At 41.8% G+C, this 24,105-nt stretch overlaps 1 protein-coding gene across 1 annotated transcript in view; it reads left to right on the top strand.

The window, feature by feature from the left end:
* Positions 1–9,530: 9,530 nt before the first annotated feature.
* Positions 9,531–24,105, top strand: part of PSMD2 (proteasome 26S subunit ubiquitin receptor, non-ATPase 2) — a 30,749-nt gene continuing 16,174 nt past the window's right edge. Inside the window, exons 1-8 of the mRNA XM_042457527.1 lie at positions 9,531–9,732; positions 11,828–11,884; positions 13,512–13,676; positions 14,088–14,209; positions 18,951–19,175; positions 20,361–20,519; positions 21,894–22,038; positions 22,718–22,778. Of these exons, the coding sequence (XP_042313461.1) occupies positions 9,574–9,732; positions 11,828–11,884; positions 13,512–13,676; positions 14,088–14,209; positions 18,951–19,175; positions 20,361–20,519; positions 21,894–22,038; positions 22,718–22,778 (1,093 nt within the window). The 5' untranslated portion in view covers positions 9,531–9,573. The remainder of the gene's footprint in view (positions 9,733–11,827; positions 11,885–13,511; positions 13,677–14,087; positions 14,210–18,950; positions 19,176–20,360; positions 20,520–21,893; positions 22,039–22,717; positions 22,779–24,105) is intronic.

Below are 24,105 nucleotides of genomic sequence, written 5' to 3'. Positions count from 1 at the left end.
TGGATTATTTCTGCATACACCAAATAAGTTATGGCAAAAAGGCAGAAAGCAATACTTCATATATAGACAGAAATATCCCAACCTGCTGTCTCTCTCAGGTCTAGCATTGTGGAATATTCAGTATCTAACACTTGATATCTCTTTATTAGATAAAGAGAATCTTCTGGTCTCAGTTAACGTTTCCTTGAGTATTAACAATTTAATATTAAGGGGGGAAATCTCAATAGTTGTGTCTTCAGCACCACCAGCTGCTTCTTCCACTCCCACATTTAAGTAGAAGAAGAAAGGGGCAACTTGCTAGCACTATGCAGACACAATAAATTAAAACCCACAATCTTGTGGGTGTAAGAAAGAAAAGCAGGGATAGCGTCCCTTTAGAATTCTTTTATTTTACAAACCTGAAGAGCCTGTACTCCTTATTTTTGCATATACAGTATAAATGCCTCCCAACAGCATGTCACTTTAACTGCATTTTAGCCCAATGCAGCTTTTGAAAACAGCGCAAAAAATATGTATCTTACCAAAAACACAGAGAGAGGAGATTCTGCCAAAATTCCCAAATTCTTTTAGCTGGGGTCAGACTAGATGCTCTCAAGGTATGATTTTCTATAATGAAGACATTTTCACATTTAAAGGCCCACAGTCAACGATCATTAGCAAACTAGAGTTCACCTGTATTGAGGCTGGAGGTAAGAACTGTAAGAGTGGGAACTGACCTTGGCCAGCCTGGAACGTTACAGATCCCATTGCAGCTGCTGAGAAGTTGCTGGGAGGAACTACGGCTCCCTCCACTCACTGTTACTGCTATATCTGTGCAACATCATCTGACTAAGGGAAAGTAAACTAAATGCTCAATTGCTGTTTGTTAAAACCTAACTCCAAGTAGACACATGCACACCGAATGAAGTCATGGGAATTTCAGTAATGTTCGCGTGGATTTTTAGTCATCTGTAACATCACCAGAGTGGTTCCCAATTGGCAAAGGAGTCAGACGAGGCTACATCTTATCACCCTACTTTTTTCAACTTATATGCAGAACATATTGCAAGAAAAGCAGGCCTGGACAAAGAAGGAGGAGGAGTGAAAATAGGAGAAAGGAATATCAACAATCTGAGTTATGCAGGTGACACCATAATACTAGCATAAAACCTCAAAGACCTGGAACAACTACTAAGAAAGATCAAAGAAGAAAGTACAAAGGCAGGACTACTGCTGAACATAAAGAAAACAAAAGTCATGACCACAGAGAACCTATGCAAATTTGAATCAGACAAGGAAGAACTAGAAATAGTAAAAGAGTTCTCATACCTGGGATCAAACACTGATAGAAATGGAGAGTGCAGACCTGAAGATTAAGAATGGGAAGGAGAGCTATGAAAGAACTAGAGAGGAGCCTAAAATGCAAAGATATACAACTGAGCACAAAAGTTAGAACTGTACCAGTCATTGTGTTCCCTATTGACATGTATGGATGTGAAAGCTGGACAGTTAAGAAGGAGGAGAGGAAGAAAATCAACTCATTCGAAATGTGGTGCTGGAGATGAGTACTGAGGATCCTATGGACACCCAAAAAGCTAAACCAATGGGTCCTGGAGCAGATCAAGCCAGAAATCTCCCTAGAAGCCAAGATGACAAAACTCAGGTTGTCGTACTTTGGACACATCATGAGAAGGCATGAATCGTTGGAAAAAACAGTAATGCTAGGAAAGGTAGAGGGAAGTATAAAGAGAGGAAGGCTGCATACAAGATGGATGGACTCCATTAAAGAGATCACAAATATGAATTTGCAGAAGTTGGGCAGAGGACAGAGGGTCTTGGAGATGTCTCATCACCAGGATCGCCATGGGTTGAGATCGACTCAAGGGCAGTTAACAACAACAAAGTCACCTTGCAAAGTTATCAATATTGGAATCCTATCAATAAAGTTGTTCTTTCTTTGCTCCTGGGCTGCTCTGTTTGGGAGGGGATCCCCTTGATCAAGGAGAACAAACGTTCCATACCAATTCAGGGTCAAAACCCACAGTCCACAGACACTAAGGCTGGTCATGGTGGGGACTGATATCTCAGTTGTCCCTCCTTCTTATACTTAGTACCACTTGAACCAACTGTGCCAGAACTTCCACTCTCTCCAGATCTTAGTGAGATTTCCAGGACACCATGTCATGCAATGCCCACCTTCAGGTTACACACTGACTCTTACACACCTCTGCAAAAACTTTCTTAATGACACACTGTAGGATGAGTATTTGTAGATTATTTGAGTGAGCCAACACGATGTACACCAACTCACAGAATCATAGTTATTATTTTGTAGAATGTATGCCATAGGCAGGCTGATTTTTATCTATTTCTACCTGTTTTATTGATTGTATGTACACCGCTGTGTAAATTTACAGTGCTATATAAATAAAGTGTAATATAACGATAAAGGAGAAAAGCGACAGAGGAAGAAATGCCCCTGATGTTGAGTTGTCCCATCAGGCCAGTGCTGTCAAATGGCCGTTGGACTGGGTACATACAACTGGGTAGGAAAAACAAAATGCTACACTTAGAAGGTTTCGATAACCGGTTTGGGTGGCAGAGGTACTTATGGCACAACAAAGCGTCAGTTCATCAAGAATTCAAACATTGTGTGATCAGAAGGGCTCTTCTAAACGCTTGGGAAACGTTTAAGAATACTTATAGAAAAATTCCACTTTGGGTATCGCCTCACGAAGCCCTTTTTGGAAGAATTTGGTTGAGATATAAAGATTTATTGAAAAAAAAACAGGAAAAAGGGAATTACCAACTTAAATCGATGGAGGATTAGAGCAAGTGGATCCCAAAACACACTGTTTTTTATATACACAAATCAAAGAAAGATATAAAATGAATTTCAAAATAGAAGATTTTACTGATGAAATTAAAGAGTTTGAGAGCGTCTTAGAAAGCAATGAAAAGAGAAGGACGGACAAATTATATAAGACTTTGTGTTTATTAAAACAGGAAAAGGATCCAATAACAGATAACCTGATTAAATGGGCCACGGATGCAGGAAGAAATGTCGACCTTAATAGCTGGGAACAAGCTAGGAAATAAACATTAAAATTTACAAAATCACAAAACCTATGAGAGAATCAGTGGAAAATGGAGCAAAGGTGGTATTTAACACCTGCAAATATTGCAAAAATTTACAAGACTGACCAGAATAAATGTTGGAAGTGTAAACAAAACTTTGGTACATGGTTTCCTATCTGGTGGAGAGGCCCAAAGTTAAAAATCTTCTGGAAACAAATCCATCTTAAGATCCAAGAAATTTTGGAAATAACATTTGAACTTAAACTGATATTTATTTGTAAAATATGTTGGACAAAGTAGATCCTGAAACTGAAAAGAAATATGGAAGAATTATTTTATATATGATTACAGCAACAAGGCTAGTAATAGCAGAGAAGTGGAAAAAACAAGACCTACCTACTACAGACGAATGGTTACTCAAACTTAACGCAATGTCGGAGATGGATATACTAAAGACTTTACTAAAGCAAGGAGATACGGAGAAAGTGGTCCCCAATTTAAGAATATTGTAAAAAGAAGATGGCAACAAGTAGGCAAGCAAATATTTAAATGAATATGAATTTTAATTAATTTTATGGAATGATATGGTAAATAAGACAATAACGAGAGATACGACGATTTAATGGAAATCAAATAAGACTAATATATAAAAATAGTTAAAAGCAAGGCACTTAATATTGCAGTAACAAGGAAGCTTGCACTGGAAAGGATGTATATCACTTTGTAGTATGAGGAAAGTAAGAGCTGTAATGTTTTGTTATAATAAAAAATGAAAAAAAACTGGGCCTGAAGTCTACGAAAGAAAGCTCATGCTACCAACTTCTTTCTTTAGTTTAGTCTCAAAGGTGCTACAAGATCTGTCTGCATAATGATTCTGCAGACTAACACAGCTATATCTTTAAATGCTGCAGGGATTTGTCAAGTGATTTGTCTCAAACGTCAACTTATCTATTTCTATATACTCCAAGATTTTCCATAGCCAATCCATTTTAGTTGGGGGGGAGTCCTTTCATCTCTAGCATCAGTTGTCATAAAAAACAATGCTCTCCCACATTGGATGTCCACTGGTTGTTTTACAATACTGTACTCAGTAAGTACGGAGTTTATCATACGGGGGAGAAAGCATCATGCTCTTATTTATTTCTGTTACCATTGCGCAAGTGTGCAATAGCAACAAAACAGTAACAGGAGATGATCACACCTAAACCAAAAATGTTGCAGTTCCTCTTTAATTACAGAAGAATAGCGCTTTTAGTGTACATACCTGAAGCATTATGGTTCCATTTTTGTAGTCTCTGCACAGGCGCAGAAGAGATATCCTGGCAGTTCAGGAAGTAATACTACCGAATAGCAAGCTGGGAATGGAACTGCAATTGCAGATTTGTGCAGTTGTAGTGCTTTGTAAGTACACACTTGTGGCAATAACATTTAGATTGCGCTTTTGAGATATTATTAATGATTTCAATCGTTAATACAATGCGACGGGAACATGGCACTTTGATAACTTGTGGGCAACGCGATCATCCCAATTTCGTGTGATCATCTTCTTCACAATGGTAACAGAAGAAAAGGGAGCATGACGCTTTTTCCTCCGTGTGATAAACTCCTACATTTTAGGGTCTTTTCTAATCTTGACTCCCAACATCCTTTCTAACTCCTTCTAATATGAGACCAGCATTCATTTTTACATTGGCACCAGAGGTAGAAGAAAGTCCCCTTATCATCTTTAATAATAATAAAATAATAATAATAAAATCTACTTATATTTTCCCGTCTCTCCCATCGAGGCAGGATTACAACCCAACAATAGCAATAAGATACAAGAATAAAACATACAATTTTCAAGCATTTTTTTTTAAAACAGTTAAAAACAGTACAAACAATTATAAGATATAAACATTTACACTTCCAACATCTGTCAGAACAAGCTTTATATATCTTGGCTAAATAGCCTATTGGTCTGATATCCTAAAAAAGGTGAACAACACATTAAGATTGGAAACATAATCCCTTATCTTAGTTAGTTAAATATTTAAAACTTAATATTAAAACAAAAATGATTAGTTTATATAAAGACTCGAGAATAAGCGTATAAGATTAAAAATGTTTTCTTTATCTATTATGTCATTATAGGATAGATGATTAATAAGGAAATATATTAAAAATAGATATTTGGTCGGAGAGAGTAAAGAAATAATTTTTCGAATATCCAAAGCTAAGCTGAGAAACATTTATAAACAATAACTGTATCACTTGGAAGTCATGTTTTAGTGATTTGTTTGTGTAGTAGAAATGTTTTTGTTGTAGCGAGTGAAAACTTTTGTCTTTGTGTCTGAAACCTGTATGCATTTTGATAGAAGTTCAATAGGGATGCTCCAAGGTGCTCTTGAAATCCTGCCTGTATTGCAAGGGCTAGAGGTCTGGTTTCCAGACAGCAACACAAAGGAGGTTTGGGAGCCGTGTCTTGCATATCATGCAATAATAAAATCCTTGTATCCTGAGACTAATTGCAAGTGTTTCCTGGCTTTTAAACTGTCCTGTTTCAGTACAAGCAGCACATATTATGTTAAGACGCTGGCAAGAAATGTTTGAGGGAATGGAAATTTGCTCCGTACAACAGTTCGGTCTAGAAGCCAGTTGCCTCAGGAGCCTCAGACTTTATGGCTTAGGTCCAGCCTAGCTATGGGATTGCCTTCCTCTATGCGCCCTGCACATGGCACATTGCACTAGGCTGGCTGCAGTTATCCAGAGGACCTTTTCTTCAGCCGCTCCCCAATTATGGAATAGCCTTCCGGAAGAGATTCGAAGTACAGTGGACCTTGTCATCCGCTGGGGTTTGGTTCCAATATCCAAAATCGGTGGATGCTCAAGTCCCATTAAATATAATGACGTAGCAAAATGGTGTTCCTTATAAAAAATAATGGAAAATCAAGGTTTGATATTTGAAACTTATACTTTCTTTAAACATTTTCAAACCATGGATGCTTGAATCCGTGGATAAGAAGACTGTATTACTAGTCGCTTGCCTTAAAAAGGCAGTCAAGAAGACATCATCTCTCTTCCGGCAGGACTTTCCAGATTGAGATGAACTCCCAGTAACCTTGCATTTATAATAATAATAATAATGATGATGATGATGATGATGATGATTTATTTATAACCTACCCAATCATAAGGAATTCAGGTGGGCTACAGCAATAAAAATACAGACAATACAATAAAATACCATACAATAAGATAAAAGAGAGTGACGCAAGTCACAGAATTCGCAGCTAGGCCTAACAATTGCCCTAACTGCCTCCCATTTTTAATCATTGTTTTTAATAACTGTCCAATAATTTAACTGCATTTTATTATGGATGGCTGGGTTAAGGAGGGTCAGGGACCATCGTGAAACGTGGTGTGGCTGCATTTCATGGGTTTTTAATGTAAGACGCTTCGACCATTTGGAGAAGTGGGATATAAATATTATTATTATTATTATTATTATTATTATTATTATTATTATTTATTCTCTTCCTTTTCCACTTGGGAACTAAAGGCACACAGACCAATTCTTGAGAATTTTTTGAAAAGTTAAAATCCAAGGAAGTTACCAGATTATTATTATCATCATCATCATCATTATTAGGGTTTTTTGTGGGTTTTTCTGAAACAAGAAACAAAGTTTGAAACTATGGATGCCGGCCATGAAAGCCTTCAATTTCACATTATTATTATTATTATTATTATTATTAGGCTTTTCATTTTAGCATTTTTGTAGGGAGTCCAATGGCCGGAGAGGCTGGGTAGATATAATAATAATAATAACAACAACAACAACAACAATTGAATCAAGGATTTGTGTTTAAAAAAGAAACAACTTGGAAAGCAAGTCTAATATCTATTTTATTTAAGCAGGCATTTTAATATACAATCATATTAGGGTGGCTTTTGTGTTTTGGGTTTGGCCATGTCTTATAGCTTGTGTGTGTATAGTGTGTGTGTGTGTGTATATATATATATATATATATAACTGTATAAAACCATGTGTGTGTGTGGTTTTGTAGTTGTATTATACACACATGAGCTAAAAGACATGACCAAACAGAAAAGCCACCCTAAAACGATTTTATATTAAAAATAAATTATTATTATTATTATTATTAATTATTATTATTATGTAAAACCATACTATTACATAAAACCACAGGTGTGTGTTTGTGTGGTTTTATACGGTTTTTAGATGATTTTAAATGTTTTGCATTTTTATTGATATATTTTTAAATGATTTTTTAAACCTGTGAGCCGCCTTTGGACCCTTCTGGGAGAAAGGCGGCATACATTACAAATGACATACATAAACAAACTACAGTAGTATTATTATCCGTATTCTGTTTCCATTCCTGGCAAAGAGGCATTTTTGCAATAAACCCGAACATGCTCCTCCTCGCCAGCAGGGGGCGATGTTTTGATGGCAACGATCCAGTAAACGAAGGGGTCCTCCAGCGCATGCGCGCTAAGCCCGAGCAAGAGTTGGCTTCGTTCTGTCCCTTAGTTTCCGACCGTGGATCAGCGCACGCGCCGAAGGCATTCATCATCACGGCGCATGCGTCGTGTTCCCTCCGCGCAGACAGGCGCAGAACTCCACAGAGCGTAATGTTGCCTCGCGCCGGCACACCAGCAGCGAAACCTTAGAACAGATCGACATGTTTGTGAGGCGGCAAGAGAGGGGGGTTCGCCTCGATTGCGCATGCGTGGACCGAACCATGTATGTGGTTGCTCGCGGGGGAAGGAAAGAATAGCTGGACCGAACTTCCGGCTGAACCATAGGAAGCGGCTGGCGGGAAGGGTTTAAATGGAGGGAGGAGGGCGTGGCCGGCTCAGGGGGCGGGGCTTGGTGGAGCCTCCAGAGGCAGAGGGCTGAGGCTGCAGCCACCATCTGCAGCAGAGAGGAGCCAGTGACATCCAGACAATGATGCCTTTATTGGGCCAACCAAATGCACAATTACATGTTGCAAGCTTTCGGAGTCACACTGGCTTCTTCTTCATCAGGAGAACAGGAGGGAAACAGTTGAAGATGTCAGTCATAGGCCTGCAAATAGAAGTATAGTGTCTAGATTATTATTATTATTATTATTGCTGGGGATGTTTATCCTGGAGAAGAGAAGATTAAGAGGTGATATGAGAGCCCTGTTTAAGTGTTTGAAGGGTGTCACATTGAGGAGGGAACAAGCTTCTTTTCTGCTGCTCCAGAGAACAGAACCCGGAACAATGGATGCGAGCTGCAGGAAAAGAGATTCCTCCTCAACATTTGGAGGAACTTCCTGACAGAAAGGGCTGTTCGACAGTGGCACACACTCCTTCCTCGGAGTGTAGTGGAGTCTCCTTCCTTGGAGGTCTTCAAGCAGAGGCTGGATGGCCATCTGTCGGGGGTGCTTTGATTGGGATTTCCTGCATGGCAGAATGGGGTTGGACTGGATGGCCCTTGAAGTCTCTTCCAACTCTACAATTCTATAAGCATATACATGCAGCATTGCTTTGATTGACAGTTCCTGCATGGCAGGGGATTGGATACTCTATATAATAATAATGCACAAAGGGGCTGAACAGTCTGCAGACAGCCCTCCCTACCATCTGAACTGAGACCAGAAACAGCAAAATCATAGAGAAGGCACCTGTGAGGCCTATGAGGGTGCCATCTACACTGTAGGAATAATGCGCGTGTCACCACTTTAACTGCCACAGCTCCCTCCTATGGGATCCTGGGATTTGTAGTTCTGTGAGGCTCCAGAGGTCTGAATACCTCACTAAACTACAGTTCCCAGGAGGATTCCATAGGACGGGGTTGCAGCACTTAATAGTAGTGTCAAGACTGCTTTATTTCAATAATAATAATAATTATTTTTTATCCCGCTTCTCCAATACAATCGAGGCGGCTTACAACAATAATAAAATTCATATGAAATAAAAATAAATCTCATTTAAGGCAACTTAAACCTTTCTGGTTCCCAGATTAGAGTCCTGTAGAGTTTTGGACTTCATCTCCCAGCCTTCCTAGTCGTTGGTGCAGGTGGCTAGGCCTTCTGGGAGATGGAGTCCAAATGCTAAAAGTGGGAGCCATTTGCTTTCGACAGTCCCTTTTCCCCATCGCATCTCGCCCCGCCCACTTTAGACTTCGCGCCTGCGCACACAATGTGACCGGTGCTGCGTCATTCCGGCTCCAGAGTTTTGAACGTCATCCCCCAGCATTCCCGGCCGTTGGCCCAGGTGGCTAGGGCTTCTGGGAAATGGAGTCCAAACTCCCAGGACCTGACCAAAGTGTGGGAGCCATTTGCTTTCGACAGTCCCTTTCCCCCCGCACAGGTCGCTCCGCCCACTTTAGGCTCTGCCCCTTCGCGCCTGCGCACACAATGCGTCCCGGTGCTGCGTCACTCTGCGGCTCGCCGCCGCGGGTTGGTCGAAGCAGGCTCCGCCCCCTTCGCGCCTGCGCAGTGCCTCTTTCGCGTCAGTCTGTGAAGGAAAAGGCTCCCGACGATGGAGGAAGGCGGTGGCGGCGGCAGCAGCAGTTGTCAGCGGCGGTCGCAGTCGGGCGGATCGGGCTCAGGGTCGGGCGAGGAGAAGGCGGCGGGGCCCTGGAGCCGCGACAAGAAGGACCCCAACGCCCCCAAAGCGGCGGACAAGGAGCAGGAGCTGGTGAGGAGGAGGAGGAAGAGGCCGAGGCAGGGAGGCCGGCTGAGTCACCGCCAGGCCCTGCAGGGAGCAGCCCCGGACTACGGCTCCCAGGATGCCTTCTCTCACTGAGGGAGGCCCTGGCCTCGTTCATGATGGAGGAGGGCCTACAGATCCCGAGAGAAGTGTTTCCTCTGGGAATCTCTGGCCAAGGTTTGACAGGGGCTGGCCATAGAGTCTTGCTGGAGGACCTGCAAATCCCTAGAGAGGCGGTTTCCCTAGGAACCTCTTCTGGTGCATCTCTGTGGTCCCCGTCTGACAGAGGCTGGCTTTAGAACCATGATGGAGGAGGGCCTAGACATCCCAATACAAGCGCTTTCTCTAGGAATCTCTAGCTCCTCCAGTGCAACTCTATGGTCAGGGTCTGGCACAGCTTGGCCATAGAGTCATGATGGAGGACCCACAGATCCCTAGAGAGGTGTTTGCTAGTCTAGGACTCTCTAGGTTCTCCAGTGCAACTCTGTGGTCAACGTCTGACAGAAAGTGGCCATAGGATTGCATTGGAAGATCTACCGATGTCTAGGTAATGGTTTTCTCTAGGTCCTCCAATGTCTCTCAGTGTGGTCAACATCTAGCACAGTTCTGCTGGAGGACATGGAGGTTCCTAGAGAGAACATGTTCATCAGGTCCATGAATATCCAAAGCCACAAAACCATAAATGTCGAGGGGCTACTGTACAGTCAGCCCTCCCTATCCACGGATTCAACTATCCATGGTTTGCATATATATATTCTAAAAGCCTCACTAAAGGAACTGAAACCTTCCCACAAGGCATCTGACTCCATCTTGGTCTCTGAGGGGGAAAGAGGGTGGGCCAATGCCATCAGGCCTATCCTTAAGATACAGAGCCCTCCATCTGTCCATCTGCCATGGTCCAGGACTCAGAGGGAGAGAAGAATGCTGGACCTGATCCCCTTCCCCTCAACCATTCCCTTCTCCTTCTGTGTCGTGTCTTCTTAGATAGTTAGTATGACGGCAGGGAACCGTCTAATTAAATGATTTTATGTACAGTGCTGTGTAAATTTACAGCACTGTATAAATAAAGCTTAATAATAATAATAATAATAATAATAATAAAAGGCAAACCTTGATTTTCTCATTTTATATAAGGGACAACATTTCTGTGTGATTGTACTTAATGGGACGGGAGCATCCATGGATTTGAGTATCCACAGGTTCCTGGAACCGAACCTCAGCGGATGACAAAGGCCCACTGTATAAAAAATATAGCAAAGGGGTAGTGATCAATAATTTATAGTAACACTATGTAGCATTGAACTGCTAATAAATATAATGAGCCACACAGAGAAAGCAGATAGGAAGAAAATGCATTCATATGAGATGAGGATCCCATAGATGGCCAAAAACAAACAGATGGGTCCTAGAATAGGTCAGGCCAGAAATCTCCCTGGAAGCCAAGATGATCAAATTGAGACTGCCATGCTTTGGTCCCATAATGAGAAGGAATTGCTCTTTGTTGGTGTTATTGGTGTGTGCCTTCAAGTCGTTTCTAACTTATGCCGACCCTTGGGCAAACTTATTACTCAAGAGACAGAATTCTTGACTGTATATTATATTGTAACATGTTTAAAATGTATATTCCCTTTGAACTTGGAAACCGCTTTGATCTCCCAGGAAAAGCGGTATAGAAATAAATATTATTATTATTATTATTATTACAAAGCTTTCTTGACAAGTTTCTGTAGAGGAGGGTTGCTGTTTCCATCCTCTGCGGCTGAAAGAGTGACTTGCCCAAGGTCTTCCAGTGGTTTGCTATGACTGAACAGGGATTCAGACCCCGGTTATAGTCCAGTGCTCCAACCACTGCACCACACTGGCTCTTAGAAATGAATTATTCATTAGAAAAGTCCATAATGCAAGCAAAGGTAGAGGGAGGTAGAAAGAGAGGAAGACTGCATGCCAGATAGATAGAACCAATCAGGGATGTCAAGTGCCTGAACCACAAGCCCTAAGCAATGGAGGACAGGGGGTCTTTTGGGGTGTTTGGTTTTCCTAGCGGCCTGCATTTTCTTATCTTTCTTCCTTTTGTCCCTTTCAGTCTGAGGAAGACAAGCAGCTGCAAGATGAGTTGGAAATGCTTGTGGAGCGCTTGGGGGTAAGTTTTCAGTTTTTGACCAGGAGCCTGTGGAAATCTAATAGCAGTATAAGGTTTCCGTTTGGGTTTTCCAGGAACAGAAGCCATATAGCAAGGGTAAGTGAAGCTATGGCACTCCAGATTCTGTTGTACTTCAATTCCCATCAGTCTTTTCCTGCCAAGACAGGATGAGGAATCATGGTAGTAACAGTTCCTCAGTGTGTGGAGGGCTACAATTTCCCAGTTTTGCTGTAGTGTTTCCTTACCATGGTAGGGCAGACATAGGTCACTGCACAAGTGTGTGGTACACTCAGGAATTTCTGGACGCATGTAGGATGTTGCAGTTATGCTGATAACACATTTATTCTTTCCCAGTTCTCAGCACAGTCTCATCTGTGCAGAATTCTAACTGTTAGTCATAATACTTATGGCATTACAATTAGATCTGCAACTGAATAAAGAGGTTTTAACTATTTGGTTGGTCAGTTTCTTGCATGTAAATAAACTGGATTTATGGGTGCTTTTTGCTACACTGCTACACTGAAAAAAAATAAGAACATAGTATTTAATAAATGGAAGATTCTACTCCTGGCTTTATGGAAAGGGCTTTTTTAAGATGCCTTTTCCCTTTCCTATTCTAGTAAAACTAAACTAAACTATTCTACCTGAACTTGACCAAAAGTCAACAAGTTTTCATTAAAAATCCAGTCCCACAGATTAATCAGCATAAACCTCAACTATGTAATTTTCTGCTACAACTTTGTGTCTTAATTCTTAACTGGTTATGAATAAAAACACACTTGGAAAATGAGCTTTATTTACACTTTTCATCTCTCAAGTGGCACAGAATAAAAAATGATAAACCAGAAAATATTTAAAAGGCTCTTTGGGCGAAGGTAATTTATAAAAGGAGGGCAATCTCTAAGATGTCCCTCTACCAAGTTACCATCTGCCTCATCTGCAGAGTTGGAGGCACCATGAGAGGAACCTTTGATGAAGATATGAGTGACTGGGCAAGTTCATGAAGGACAGTGTGCAATGATGCCCACAAGGAATTCTCTTTCCTGTTTGAATCTCTCTGAGAACAGGCTCCAGATGCCAACAGTGTATTGCTTAACACATTTTTAATAATAATAATAATTAATAATAATAATAATAATAATATATTTATGTTTCCCTGCCTCTCCCGATTGGATGGAAGCAGGGTACAGACTAATAAAATCACAATATATATATTAAAATTCTCTAACCAATTATGAACCTTAAAATCCAGCATATTAACTAATGATTAGAAATAACCATGCAATACACAATATAATACCACTGGCAAATAGCAGCAACTCATTCAAGGGGCATGTCAGTCATTATCTTATAACATATCTGGATATGCTTGGCGAAATAGTTCGGTTTTCACTGCTTTCCTGAATATCTCTAGTGAGGGCGCTGATCGGATGTCCTCAGGAAGGCTGTTCCACAGTCTCGGAGCCCTTATTGAAAAGGCTTTTTGTGAAGTGGAAGCATATTTGGGATTCATAGTTTCCAGTTTTTAAGACTTCTACTGTGGAGTAGAAGTGGCAGCTTTGCTGTGGGGTGAGGGTTTGAAAACAAGAGATTGTTGTTTTCCTGATAGCAGCTGATTTGGTTGCAGGAGCATGATACCTCTCTCTATCGGCCTGCCCTGGAGGAGCTGCGCAGGCAGATCCGCTCTTCCACAACTTCCATGACCTCTGTGCCCAAACCCCTGAAGTTCCTACGCCCACATTATGGCAAATTGAAGGAGATCTGTGAAAACATGCCCGCAGGAGAGAATAAGGTATGTAGCCTGATCTGGTCAGAGAAAGTAATAAGTTGCTATCTTGATTTGTCTTTCATTTGTCTCAGTTGCATTGAAACAAATATGTTCTGCAGGTGAATCAAATCAGACTGGTGAGAGAAATGGGAATTTTCCTGGTGTGGATTTCAAAGCCCTGGACCAGTGGGCTAGTTTAGCTTTTTGTTAAATGGGGACATTTTTGTTTGTTTGTTCTGTTAACAGGGAGGACCAGTTTCTATGAAGACTTCCCGTATTTTTCTTTTAATCTCAGAGGGCTTCTAGTTATGTATGGCTAGGACAGTGCAGAGCTACCAAAACACTCACATCCAGATCTGTGGCGGTCATCAGTCAAACTGGCTACCATGTGAAATATGAGGCATACATCTTTAACTATTCCCTTTCTGCTCACAGCGATTTGCAGCTGACATAATTTCTGTTCTGGCCATGACGATGAGTGGAGAGCGGGAGTGTCTGAAATATCGGTTGGTGGGATCCCAGGAGCCTTTGGCCTCATGGGGGCACGAATATGTCAGGTAAGTGGTGAATGGAGAGGCTAGACCAGTCAAAATTCAGGAGTGCATTTATTTTAGAGTCTGTTTCTTTTAGTAACTTGTTCTACATCTTCCTTTGGGGAGTGCAAGGCAGCATACATAGAGCACCCAGGGGGTCTCCCATCTAAGCATGGACCAGATCTGTGCCTGCTTAGCTTCAGTAAAGTTCCTTCCTTATGTTCCATCAGCCTATGACATGGCCACTGTGGGTCAGCACTGTTTTCCATTACATAGAAGGGGTGCTTATATTAATCCAGAGGTCTCATGAATTACATATAGTCTGTGAAATAGAAACAGTTCCTGCCCATAGCCTTACCATGTAAAAAGATACAACAGAAAAGAAAAAGAGATGGGGACAAACAGTTGGGAAGCAAGTAGCTTTTCAGTATGTGTGGTGGAACAGACTTCTTCCCATCTTAAGAAATGGCCTCATATTGAGTTAGATCATTGATCCAGATAGCTCAGTATAGTCAGCCGACTGTCAGTGGCTTTCCAGGGTTTCAGGTGAGATCCATGATATTCCCTCCAAGTACTAATTGGGCTTGATCCTGCTATATTTCTGGAATCTGATGAGATTGGAACAGATGAGATTGAAGAGGTTGATCAAAGTGGAAGAGGGTCTTTCTGCTGCAGCTTGGTAGAATGCTTATTGGTTGTTGGTTGTTATGGAGGTAGCCTTTCTTTCTGACTATAGGAAGATGGCAAAGGAATAGAATTTAATAACTGCATGAGAAATTGGTATCCTTGCCAGTTTTTTAAAAAGTTTCTTATGGCTGAAGAAGATACAAATATACGTATGTAGGTATAGATATAAAACTCATGTCTAGTGAAAACTTGGAATGTAAGAAAGCAGAACTTCATCACTGGGGATAGATGCTTTGACTGGGTCCACTTATACCATTTTGTTTCTTCCATTGCAACCTTTGGCAGTAAACTTAAAATTCGTTGAAAAGGTAATATTTGCTAGAATAATATTAAGGAAATTTGCATTTCCATTGAAGGACTGAAATGAAGAAACCTGCTTGCTAAAAATTAATAGTGTGCAGTATAGGGATTCTAAATGTTGCATAACAAAAGAGATGTCCTCACTCTTTTTCTGAAATAATGTGACTGTCTGACATGTGAGTATTTGGAGGCTGAAGGAGTAATACTTCTTCTCTTAAATCTGCTTGCTCATGGGCTAGCAGTTGCAGTGTGTTAGCAGCTTTGTCAAGATCTAAATGCTCTTGTGTATGACCTGTTAACATATTGACTTAACTACTGCAATGTGCTTTTTGTTGCCCTGACTTTACTTAATATGCCTTTGAATGTTTATACACCACTTAGATCTGGAAATTTCAAAATGGCATAAAAAAACTGGAAAAAAACCCACAAAACATAGAATACAGTATTTACATGATACATGAAATAGATGATACCTTGGATTACATAGAGGATACTTGCAAAAATAGCCATGTTTTCACCCTTCATCTAAAATTATAATCGTTCAAACAGTGTTGAATTTCTAGGTACAGGTGTCCCTCCCGATTTGTGGGAGATCTGTTCCAGACACTTCCCACACACACATGAATCTGGAAAAATGTAAATATTCAAATTGCCATTGGTTATAATGGCTGCACACTCCTGCGCACGTAATGGCATGTATGCCTCGGGCACGCATGTTATTTTCTCCCTCCCTGCTTGCCATCCACGAAGGACCAAGACTGCAGACTCCAAGTCGGTGAATCAGGAGGGATGAGTATTTCTATTATTATTATTAGGACGTTACAGTAATCAAGTCGTGAGATCACTAGGGCATGGACCAGGATCTTGGCAGTAGAGGTGGAGAGATATGGTCGGATTTTAGCAATATTGTACAAAAAGAATCTACAAGCCTTGGCTGTGGTCTGGATCTGAGGGATACACGACAGAGCAGAATCAAAGATAAAACCAAGACTGTGGGCTTGCTGGATTGGTTGAATTGAAAAGAGCCCCCCTCCAACCACCATCTTGAGGGGGAGAGAGGCCTGGCCTGGAAGACAAAGAGCCCTCCTCCAACCACCATCTTGAGGGGGAGAGAGGCCTGGCCTGGAAGACAAAGAGCCCTCCTCCAACCACCATCTTGAGGGGGAGAGAGGCCTGGCCTGGAAGACAAAGAGCCCTCCTCCAACCACCATCTTGAGGGGGAGAGAGGCCTGGCCAGAAAAAGAGCCCCCCCCAACCACCATCTTGAGGGGGAGAGAGGCCTGGCCTGAAGACAAAGAGCCCTCCTCCAACCACCATCTTGAGGGGGAGAGAGGCCTGGCCTGAAGAAAAAGAGCCCTCCTCCAACCACCATCTTGACAGGGAGAAGGCCTGGCTGAAGAAAAAAGAGCCCCCCTCCAAACACCATCTTGAGGGGGAGAGAGGCCTGGCCTGAAGAAAAAGAGCCCTCCTCCAACCACCATCTGAGGGGGAGAGAGGCCTGGCCTGAAGAAAAAAGCCCTCCTCCAACCACCATCTGAGGGGGGGAGAGGCCTTGCAATTTTTGTATGGTGTTCAATTTTACTGTACACCGCATGATCATGCGGAATAGCGGTCTTAGAAATAACATTATTATTATTATTATGAATAGAAGTGTTGCACACAGAGACAGAAAAAGAGTGTTAAAGGGTGGGCTTAGGAGGAAAGACAAGAAGCTCTGTCTTTGACATGTTGAGTTTCAAACGCCGATGGCGCATCCACTGCAAGACAGCTGTGAGACATGATGAAACTTGCTGTTCAAGCCTTGGAGAAAGATCAGGGGTGGAAAGATACAACTGGGTGTCATCAGCATACAGGTGGTAGGAAAAACCAAAAGAGCTAACGAGTTTTCCTAAGGACAGTGTGTAGAGAGAAAACAGAAGGGGACCCAGAACAGAGCCCTGGGGAACTCCAACAGATAAGGGAACAGGAGATGAAGTCTGACCTCCTGCAACCACTGCAAAAGATCTGCCAGACAAATAAGATCTAAACTAGTCGAGAACAGAGTCTGAGAACCCACGGTCAGAAAGTATATTAACTAGAAGACAGTGATCAACGGTGTCAAAGGCTGCAGACAGATCAAGAAGGATGAGAACAGAGTAGAGGCCATTAGCCTTGGCCTGTAAAAGGTCATTCGAGATCTTAGTGAGAGCTGTCTCTGTAGAATGCCTTGGGCGGAAACCAGACTGAAAGGGATCGAGGATGGAGTTGGCTTCAAGAAACTCAAGACAGCGAGAATAAACAACCTGTTCCAAAACCTTAGAAAGAAAGGGAAGAAGAGAAATCGGACGATAGCTAGACAAAGAGGAGGGGTCAAGAGAAGGTTTTTTCAGAATTGGGGAAATGAGAGCATGTTTAAAGTTCGAAGGGAAGGAGCCTGTAGAGAGAGAGAGAGATTGAAGATATGGAGAAGAGAGGGCAGAAAAGAAGGAGCTACAGTGGTACCTCGGGATACGAAATACCCAGGTTACGAAATTTTCGGGATACGAAAAAATCCCATAGGGAATCATTGTTCCGGGTTACGAATGTTTTTTCGGATTACGAAAAAAATTTTGGTGCTTTTTTTCGGCTTTTTCGCACGGAATCGCGGCTTTTCCCCATTAGCGCCTATGGCAATTCGGCTTACGAAGGCTTTTCGGGTTACGAAAGCGGCCGCGGAACGAATTAATTTCGTAACCCGAGGCACCACTGTATAGAGATTAGAAGACGAGTAGGAATTGGGTCAAGAGAACAAGTTGCAGGTTTGCAAGAGTTCAGAAGTGTAGAGAGTTCATCCAAAGAAGCAGGAGGAAACACAGAAAATTTGTTAGGCGAGGGCGATAGAAGATTATGAGCAGAAGAAGAGTCGGGGGGGGGGCTATCTCAGAGCGAATAGTGGTAATCTTAGAGATGAAATAATTAGCAAAGTCATTAGGAGAGAATGATGAAGAGACAGGAGGAGAGAGAGGTTTAAGCAAAGAGTTGAAGGTGGAGAACAAGCGCTGCGGGCGCCTCTCATTGGCAGAGATCACTGATTTGCAATAATGTTGTTTTGCCATAGAGAGGGCGCGTGAGAAGGAAGAAAGAACAAATTTGAAATGGATAAAATCAGGCCGCTGTTTGGACTTTCTGCAAAGACGTTCAGCTGCTCTAGAGCAGGACCGAAGAAACCTAATGATGGGAGTAAGCCAGGGCTGAGGCCTAGTCTTAGAGGAAGAAGTGCGTACAGAGACAGGGGCAAAATGGACAGGAAATACATAATGCCATTTCTGTATGTCCTGCACTGGTTTTGTTGCCCGTGTGAATTCAAGATACTGATACTCCTGTTAAAAGCTTTCTGTATCCTGGACCCAGGTTTTTTGATGGAGCCACTTCATCAATGTATTCTTTCTGGCTCTTCATGAGATGTAAAAATGAAAACCTTTTGACAGTACCACTCTCTTTCGGATTGGGGGCCAACACTAAATAGTCTTTTTTGATGGTGGCCCTCAAGCTCTGGAATTAGTTGTAACTGAGAGACTGTTTTCATGCCCCGTTTTCAACATGTTTCTGTTTTTAACCTCTCCTGATAATTTATCATTATTGTTATGATAATAATGATATAGTCATTGGTTGTTTTATTTTGTTGTATTTTAGTTCAGATATAATCCAGTATTAAGTTATAATTCTGCCTGATATAAGGATCCTTTCTAGTTCTACTGTTTTGTGATTCTATGAAATATTGTTTCTTTTGCTGTTCATCTTTCTTTCTCTGTCTCCTCAGGCACTTAGCTGGTGAAGTAGCCAAAGAGTGGCAGGAAATTGATGAGGCTGACAAGACCCAGAAGGACACGCTGCTGACCCTTGTGAAGGAGATTGTGCCATACAACATGGCCCACAACGCTGAGCATGAAGCTTGTGACTTGCTGATGGAGATTGAACAGATGGACATGCTAGAGGAGTATATCGATGACAATGCCTACGCAAAAGTCTGTCTCTACCTGACTAGGTGGGTCAGTTGTGATGAGATTAATTGGGGTATGTGTATGTAGAAGAAAGACCTGAATTGCTTTTGAGCCCAGGGCAGAGTCTGGGTATTTAGAGCCTCCTTGTTTCTTCTGACTGATTACAGAAGTGCAAACTACAACAAATGGTACTTGGATTAGTTTGATTTGGTGATGTGGATAGCAGGTTGGTCTACTCTTTTTAACCCTCCCCCCCAAATCTATGGGATTAAGAACATTTCCTGAAAGTGCTCATTATACTAGCAATTAGAGGGTGATGTGCCATTATTCTGTCTTTTTATTAACCTTAAAATGATTAAGTAAATAGATTTTTCCATGATAAGCAAAAAAGAACAATAAAAAAGAAAAAACCCCAGAAAAAGCAGTAGAAAAGGAAGAGTATGAATAGAAGATGTTGTCTTAGAATTTTAAGTAGGATGATGATGTAATAAAGACCTTCTGTGAAACTGCTTTCAAAGAAACAACTCATGCTCTTGGAGTTTGAGAAAGTAACAAAAAACTAATTGTAGCTGGGCTAAGATAGTTTCTGGGGGATCAAATAGAAGGTCTTGGTAGTGTGGGCATCAGAATAGCTATGGCAGAACTGAACAAAACAGAGACTTAAGAGATAAGAGGAGATGAGTGTGTTTAGAATGTAAGAAAAAAAAATTGAAGCTGCTTTTTGAATGACATTTCTCAGAATCATTCAGCCAGTGAGCATAGTGGCCATGCTGGCTGAGGTGCTTAGAGAACTGTGTTCCAAAAATGTAATTTTTCCATGCTCTGAAAGAGTAAGGAGGACAAAAGTTGGACAGCTTCAAAAGGTAGTGTATAGTAGAGTTGGCTCTCCATATCCATGAACTGTGCATCCTTGGTCAAACCCTTAGATTCTTTTTTTTACTTTCTGTTGATAATTAGCTTTGAAGATCATTTGTCTGCTTCCATCAGGTGAATGTGGCACATTTAGTCCTGTGTGGTTGTAATGCTGGGATAGCCCAGATGCTGTTTGACTGCAGCTCCCAATATTCTTCAGCATTGGCTATTCTGGCAAGGGCTTCTGGGAGTTACAGTCCAGTAACATCTGGAGTGCTGTTATGTTGTAGTGTTTCATGTCACACACTAAATGAACAGAACAGTATGCATTCAGCTTTGATCAGTCAACCTTAATTTCCCTCTTTCTCCCCCTGAAGCTGTGTTAGCTATGTCCCTGAGCCCGAGAACTCAGCTCTCCTCCGCTGTGCTCTCAGTATCTTCCGCAAGTTCAACCGCTACCCTGAAGCTCTACGCCTGGCTCTCATGCTGAATGACATGGAATTGGCAGAGAACATTTTCATCTCCTGCAAAGATGTGTATGTGGCACTCTTGTTCAGGGTTGGGTACTTTCTACGAAGTCCTGAAGACAGAGAGTTGTGAATGGCGGACAGGGAATTGGAAAAGAGAACTGGCCAGTGGCTGGAAAGAACTCTGAAGGTTACTCAGATGCAGTAAGATTATGTTACTTGGTACACTTAATTCACCTAACTTGACATGGAGAGGAAGAATAAAACACAGGAAGACAGAAAGCAGATCAAAGTTTACCAGTGAGCCATTGGGTAGTACCTAGCAGACAGTGAAATGCTAGCTGGCTGTTGGGACTCAAGCAGAGAATTTCAGGTTTAGATGGGCCCTTGTCTAATTTAAAAGGCTCTCCCAGTGTTCTTGAAGATTAGCTTTTCCTTTATGGAGAGATCACCTTGTTCTGAATACCTAAAGTATATTGGTAGACCACAGGAACAGGGATTTTAATAAAATTCTGAGAACAGCCCACCTTGAGGCAAGAGATTAGAAATAGGCATCTTTGTATAGGGATCTTAAAAGGTGAAGTTCTTGCTGTTTAGCATGTTGACTGCTTATTGTCTTCTGTGCCTCTAACAAATTAGAAGTGAAGCTCCTTCCTAATAAAGCTACATTCTACAACTGATATAAACTTTTCTGATTGAGCATAGCTGCATCATTTTTATTGCTTCTCCATTCTGATAGCAGAATGTGTGTCTTAGCAGTATAGAATTACATGTTTCCCCCCAGAAAGACAGAAATTTGACTCTGGCATGTCATAATATTGCTCTACCTGTTTGTTTCAAATACTATCTCACTTGTTTAAAAACCAACAACTTCCAACAGCCAGAGCAATAGGCATGTGGATTCCTTTTTTTTTAATGCATAAGAATTAAAATAAAATTAAACATCAAGGTCAGATGTTCATGACATTTTATGGGAGATTAAAATCTTGCTCAAATGAATATTTTGTTTGCTTTCGGGGGTCAAGCTAGGATGGTGAGTGGCAGCATCTACAGAATTTAGCCTATTGTTTGCAGTCCATGGTTTTCTAGAGTTAAAGGTCTGGCCTGGTCCATGCTCAGAAATAATCCTAAATGGCATTTACTTGCAAATGGCTTGCTTTGTTTTCTGTTGGAAGGTACCCAGGTCTGGCAGACTCCAAAAAATCTTCCAGATAGGAAATTATGAGGTGCCCATTAGCCTTGTTACCTTGTACTGTGGGGTATTGCATGTCCAACTTCTAAATCCAACGTTAGTTTAACTTAGTTAAGAGTGGGCCCACTGGAATTAGTAGGGCTCAGTTGTGGTTAACATAATCACATTCATTTAAATGGACCTTAGCAAAATGGTTTTTAATTTGAATTTAACCCACTGATGTGTCTGTATTTTTTGTTTGTTTTTTATAGTGTTGTCCAGAAGCAAATGGCCTTCATGCTGGGTCGCCATGGAGTCTTTCTAGAGCTGAGCGAGGATGTTGAGGAATATGAGGACCTCACAGAAATAATGTCCAACGTCCAGCTCAATAGCAACTTTCTGGCTCTGGCCAGGGAGGTGAATTCCCTATATTCTGATGTCAAGCTTTTTCAGTTTCCCCTTAGGCTATTCAACAGTCTCCATTGTCCAGTCTTCCATAAACTTTCACATTTTTGTTTGTTTTTTGCTTTGTTTTAACATATGGCAAGTATTGGGTAAGGAGATAGTAGTGAATTAGTCACTATACCACTGCTCCAGGGACCTTTTACAGATCTTGGCCTCTGGATTTGTAGTGGATGCTAGCATCATGTTTGAGAGAAGTCCAATTGTAGGTGTTTCATGCAGAGTTTGCTTGTGCAACCAAATGGCTGGTTTGACATATTGACACTTTGGGAAATAAGTGGGAATTCATTCATATATTCTTAGGGAGTGAGAAGGCTCATCAGGCTTACTTATTCTAATGGGATTAGAGTTCCTCCATTGACACCTGATTACTCACCACTGAAAATGGGCTGGATTAGAAGTCCTTCAGATGTTGTTGGGCTGCAGCTCACAAGATTTCTTACCTCTGGCTTTGCTGGCTGGGGCTGGTGGCACTTGAAGTCCAACCTCTTCTGAAGGTTTGTACTTTACATACCCCTGAGCTAGGTGTGTTTTGCTGTCACTATCCAAACAGGTGCACTGTATGCTAAGGAATCTTTAGTATGATACTTTCAGGCATAGGACAGAGAAGAGTAATACCTTCGTTTCCTTTCAGCTGGACATCATGGAGCCCAAGGTGCCAGATGATATTTACAAAACCCATCTAGAAAACAACCGTAAGTGCTCTGAGAAATGGAGTTTGGGGTCTGTGTGTGCTGGTTTTAGGTATTCAGGGTGGCTTTTTGCATTCCTGTTTCCATTCTGGGTTGTGGTCATATGAAACCTCCAGTGCAGACAAATGCTGACTCCGGGTACCCTGCTTTTATGCTACTTCATATAAAATGGTTCCAGTTCAGTCCGTTGTCTTTCTGTATGCATGCGGTTCCAGAGATTTTCTTGCCCAAATGAGTCACTCATTCTGTATTGGAAACTGTTTTTGGGTCTCCTCTCACTCCTCAGATCTACTTCATATTTTAGAAGCTGTTTTTGCTGTGGGGTGAGAAAACTGTTTAAGCAGTTACATTGCTGCAGAATTGATCTCTTGACACCATGAAACCAGGGTGTTTTAATCTTTCACATAATGAATTGTACACAGAACAGCACGTGTGCGAATAAGATGTATATGAAACATAAATGAATTTTGTGTTTAGACTTGAGTCTCATCTCCAGGATATACATTATGTTGTTGTTGTTGTTGTTGTTGCTATCCTTTATTTATAAAGCGCTGTAAATTTACACAGTGCTATACATACAATCTTTTTAATTAGACGGTACCCTGCCCTCAGGCTTACAATCTAAAAAGACATGACACAAAAGGAGAAGGGAGTGGTGGTGGGGAAGGGGATCAGGTCCAGCAGTTCTTCTCTACCTCCGAGGCCTGGACCAAGGGTGATGGACTGGAGGGAGGGCTTGGCTTCTTAATGGATAGTTAAAACAAGGCATCCTGGGGCAGAGAGGGGATCACCCCTGGGAACGCTTCTCTAAACAATATAGTATTTAACTCAATTTTGAAACTGGGTAGAGAAGTGATGACGTGCGCATGTGGTGGAAGAAGGTTCCAGGAGTAAGGGACAGCAGGTGAGAAGGGATGAATCCGGGAGGGGGCAGTGACAATCCTACGCTGGGACAGGAGACCTTGACTACCAGAGCGGAGGGTACGAGTGGGAATGTAAGGAGAAAGAAGCTCTGATAAGTAAGGAGGGACCAGTCCATGGAGGGCTTTGAAAGTCAACAACAAAAGCTTGTACCGGATGCGGAATGGGAAGGGAAGCCAATGAAAAGGGGATAAAAGAGGAGAAACATGGTCAGAGCAGCAAGTGGATGTGACAATACGTGCAGCTGAATGCTGGACAGAGATTAAAGGATGGAGGTGTGGGAGAGGAAGCCCTGTCAGAAGAAGGTTACAATAATCTAGTCACGATACCACTAGGGCATGGACCAGAGTCTTGGCAGTAGAGGCTGAGAGGAATGGACGGACCTTGGCAATGTTATGGAGAAAGAATC

This window comes from Sceloporus undulatus, chromosome 3 (genome assembly GCF_019175285.1).
Source record: "Sceloporus undulatus isolate JIND9_A2432 ecotype Alabama chromosome 3, SceUnd_v1.1, whole genome shotgun sequence".
NCBI lineage: Eukaryota > Metazoa > Chordata > Lepidosauria > Squamata > Phrynosomatidae > Sceloporus > Sceloporus undulatus.
The sequence above is the reverse complement of the archived record's forward strand: the minus strand, read 5'-3'. Positions and strand labels throughout refer to the sequence as shown.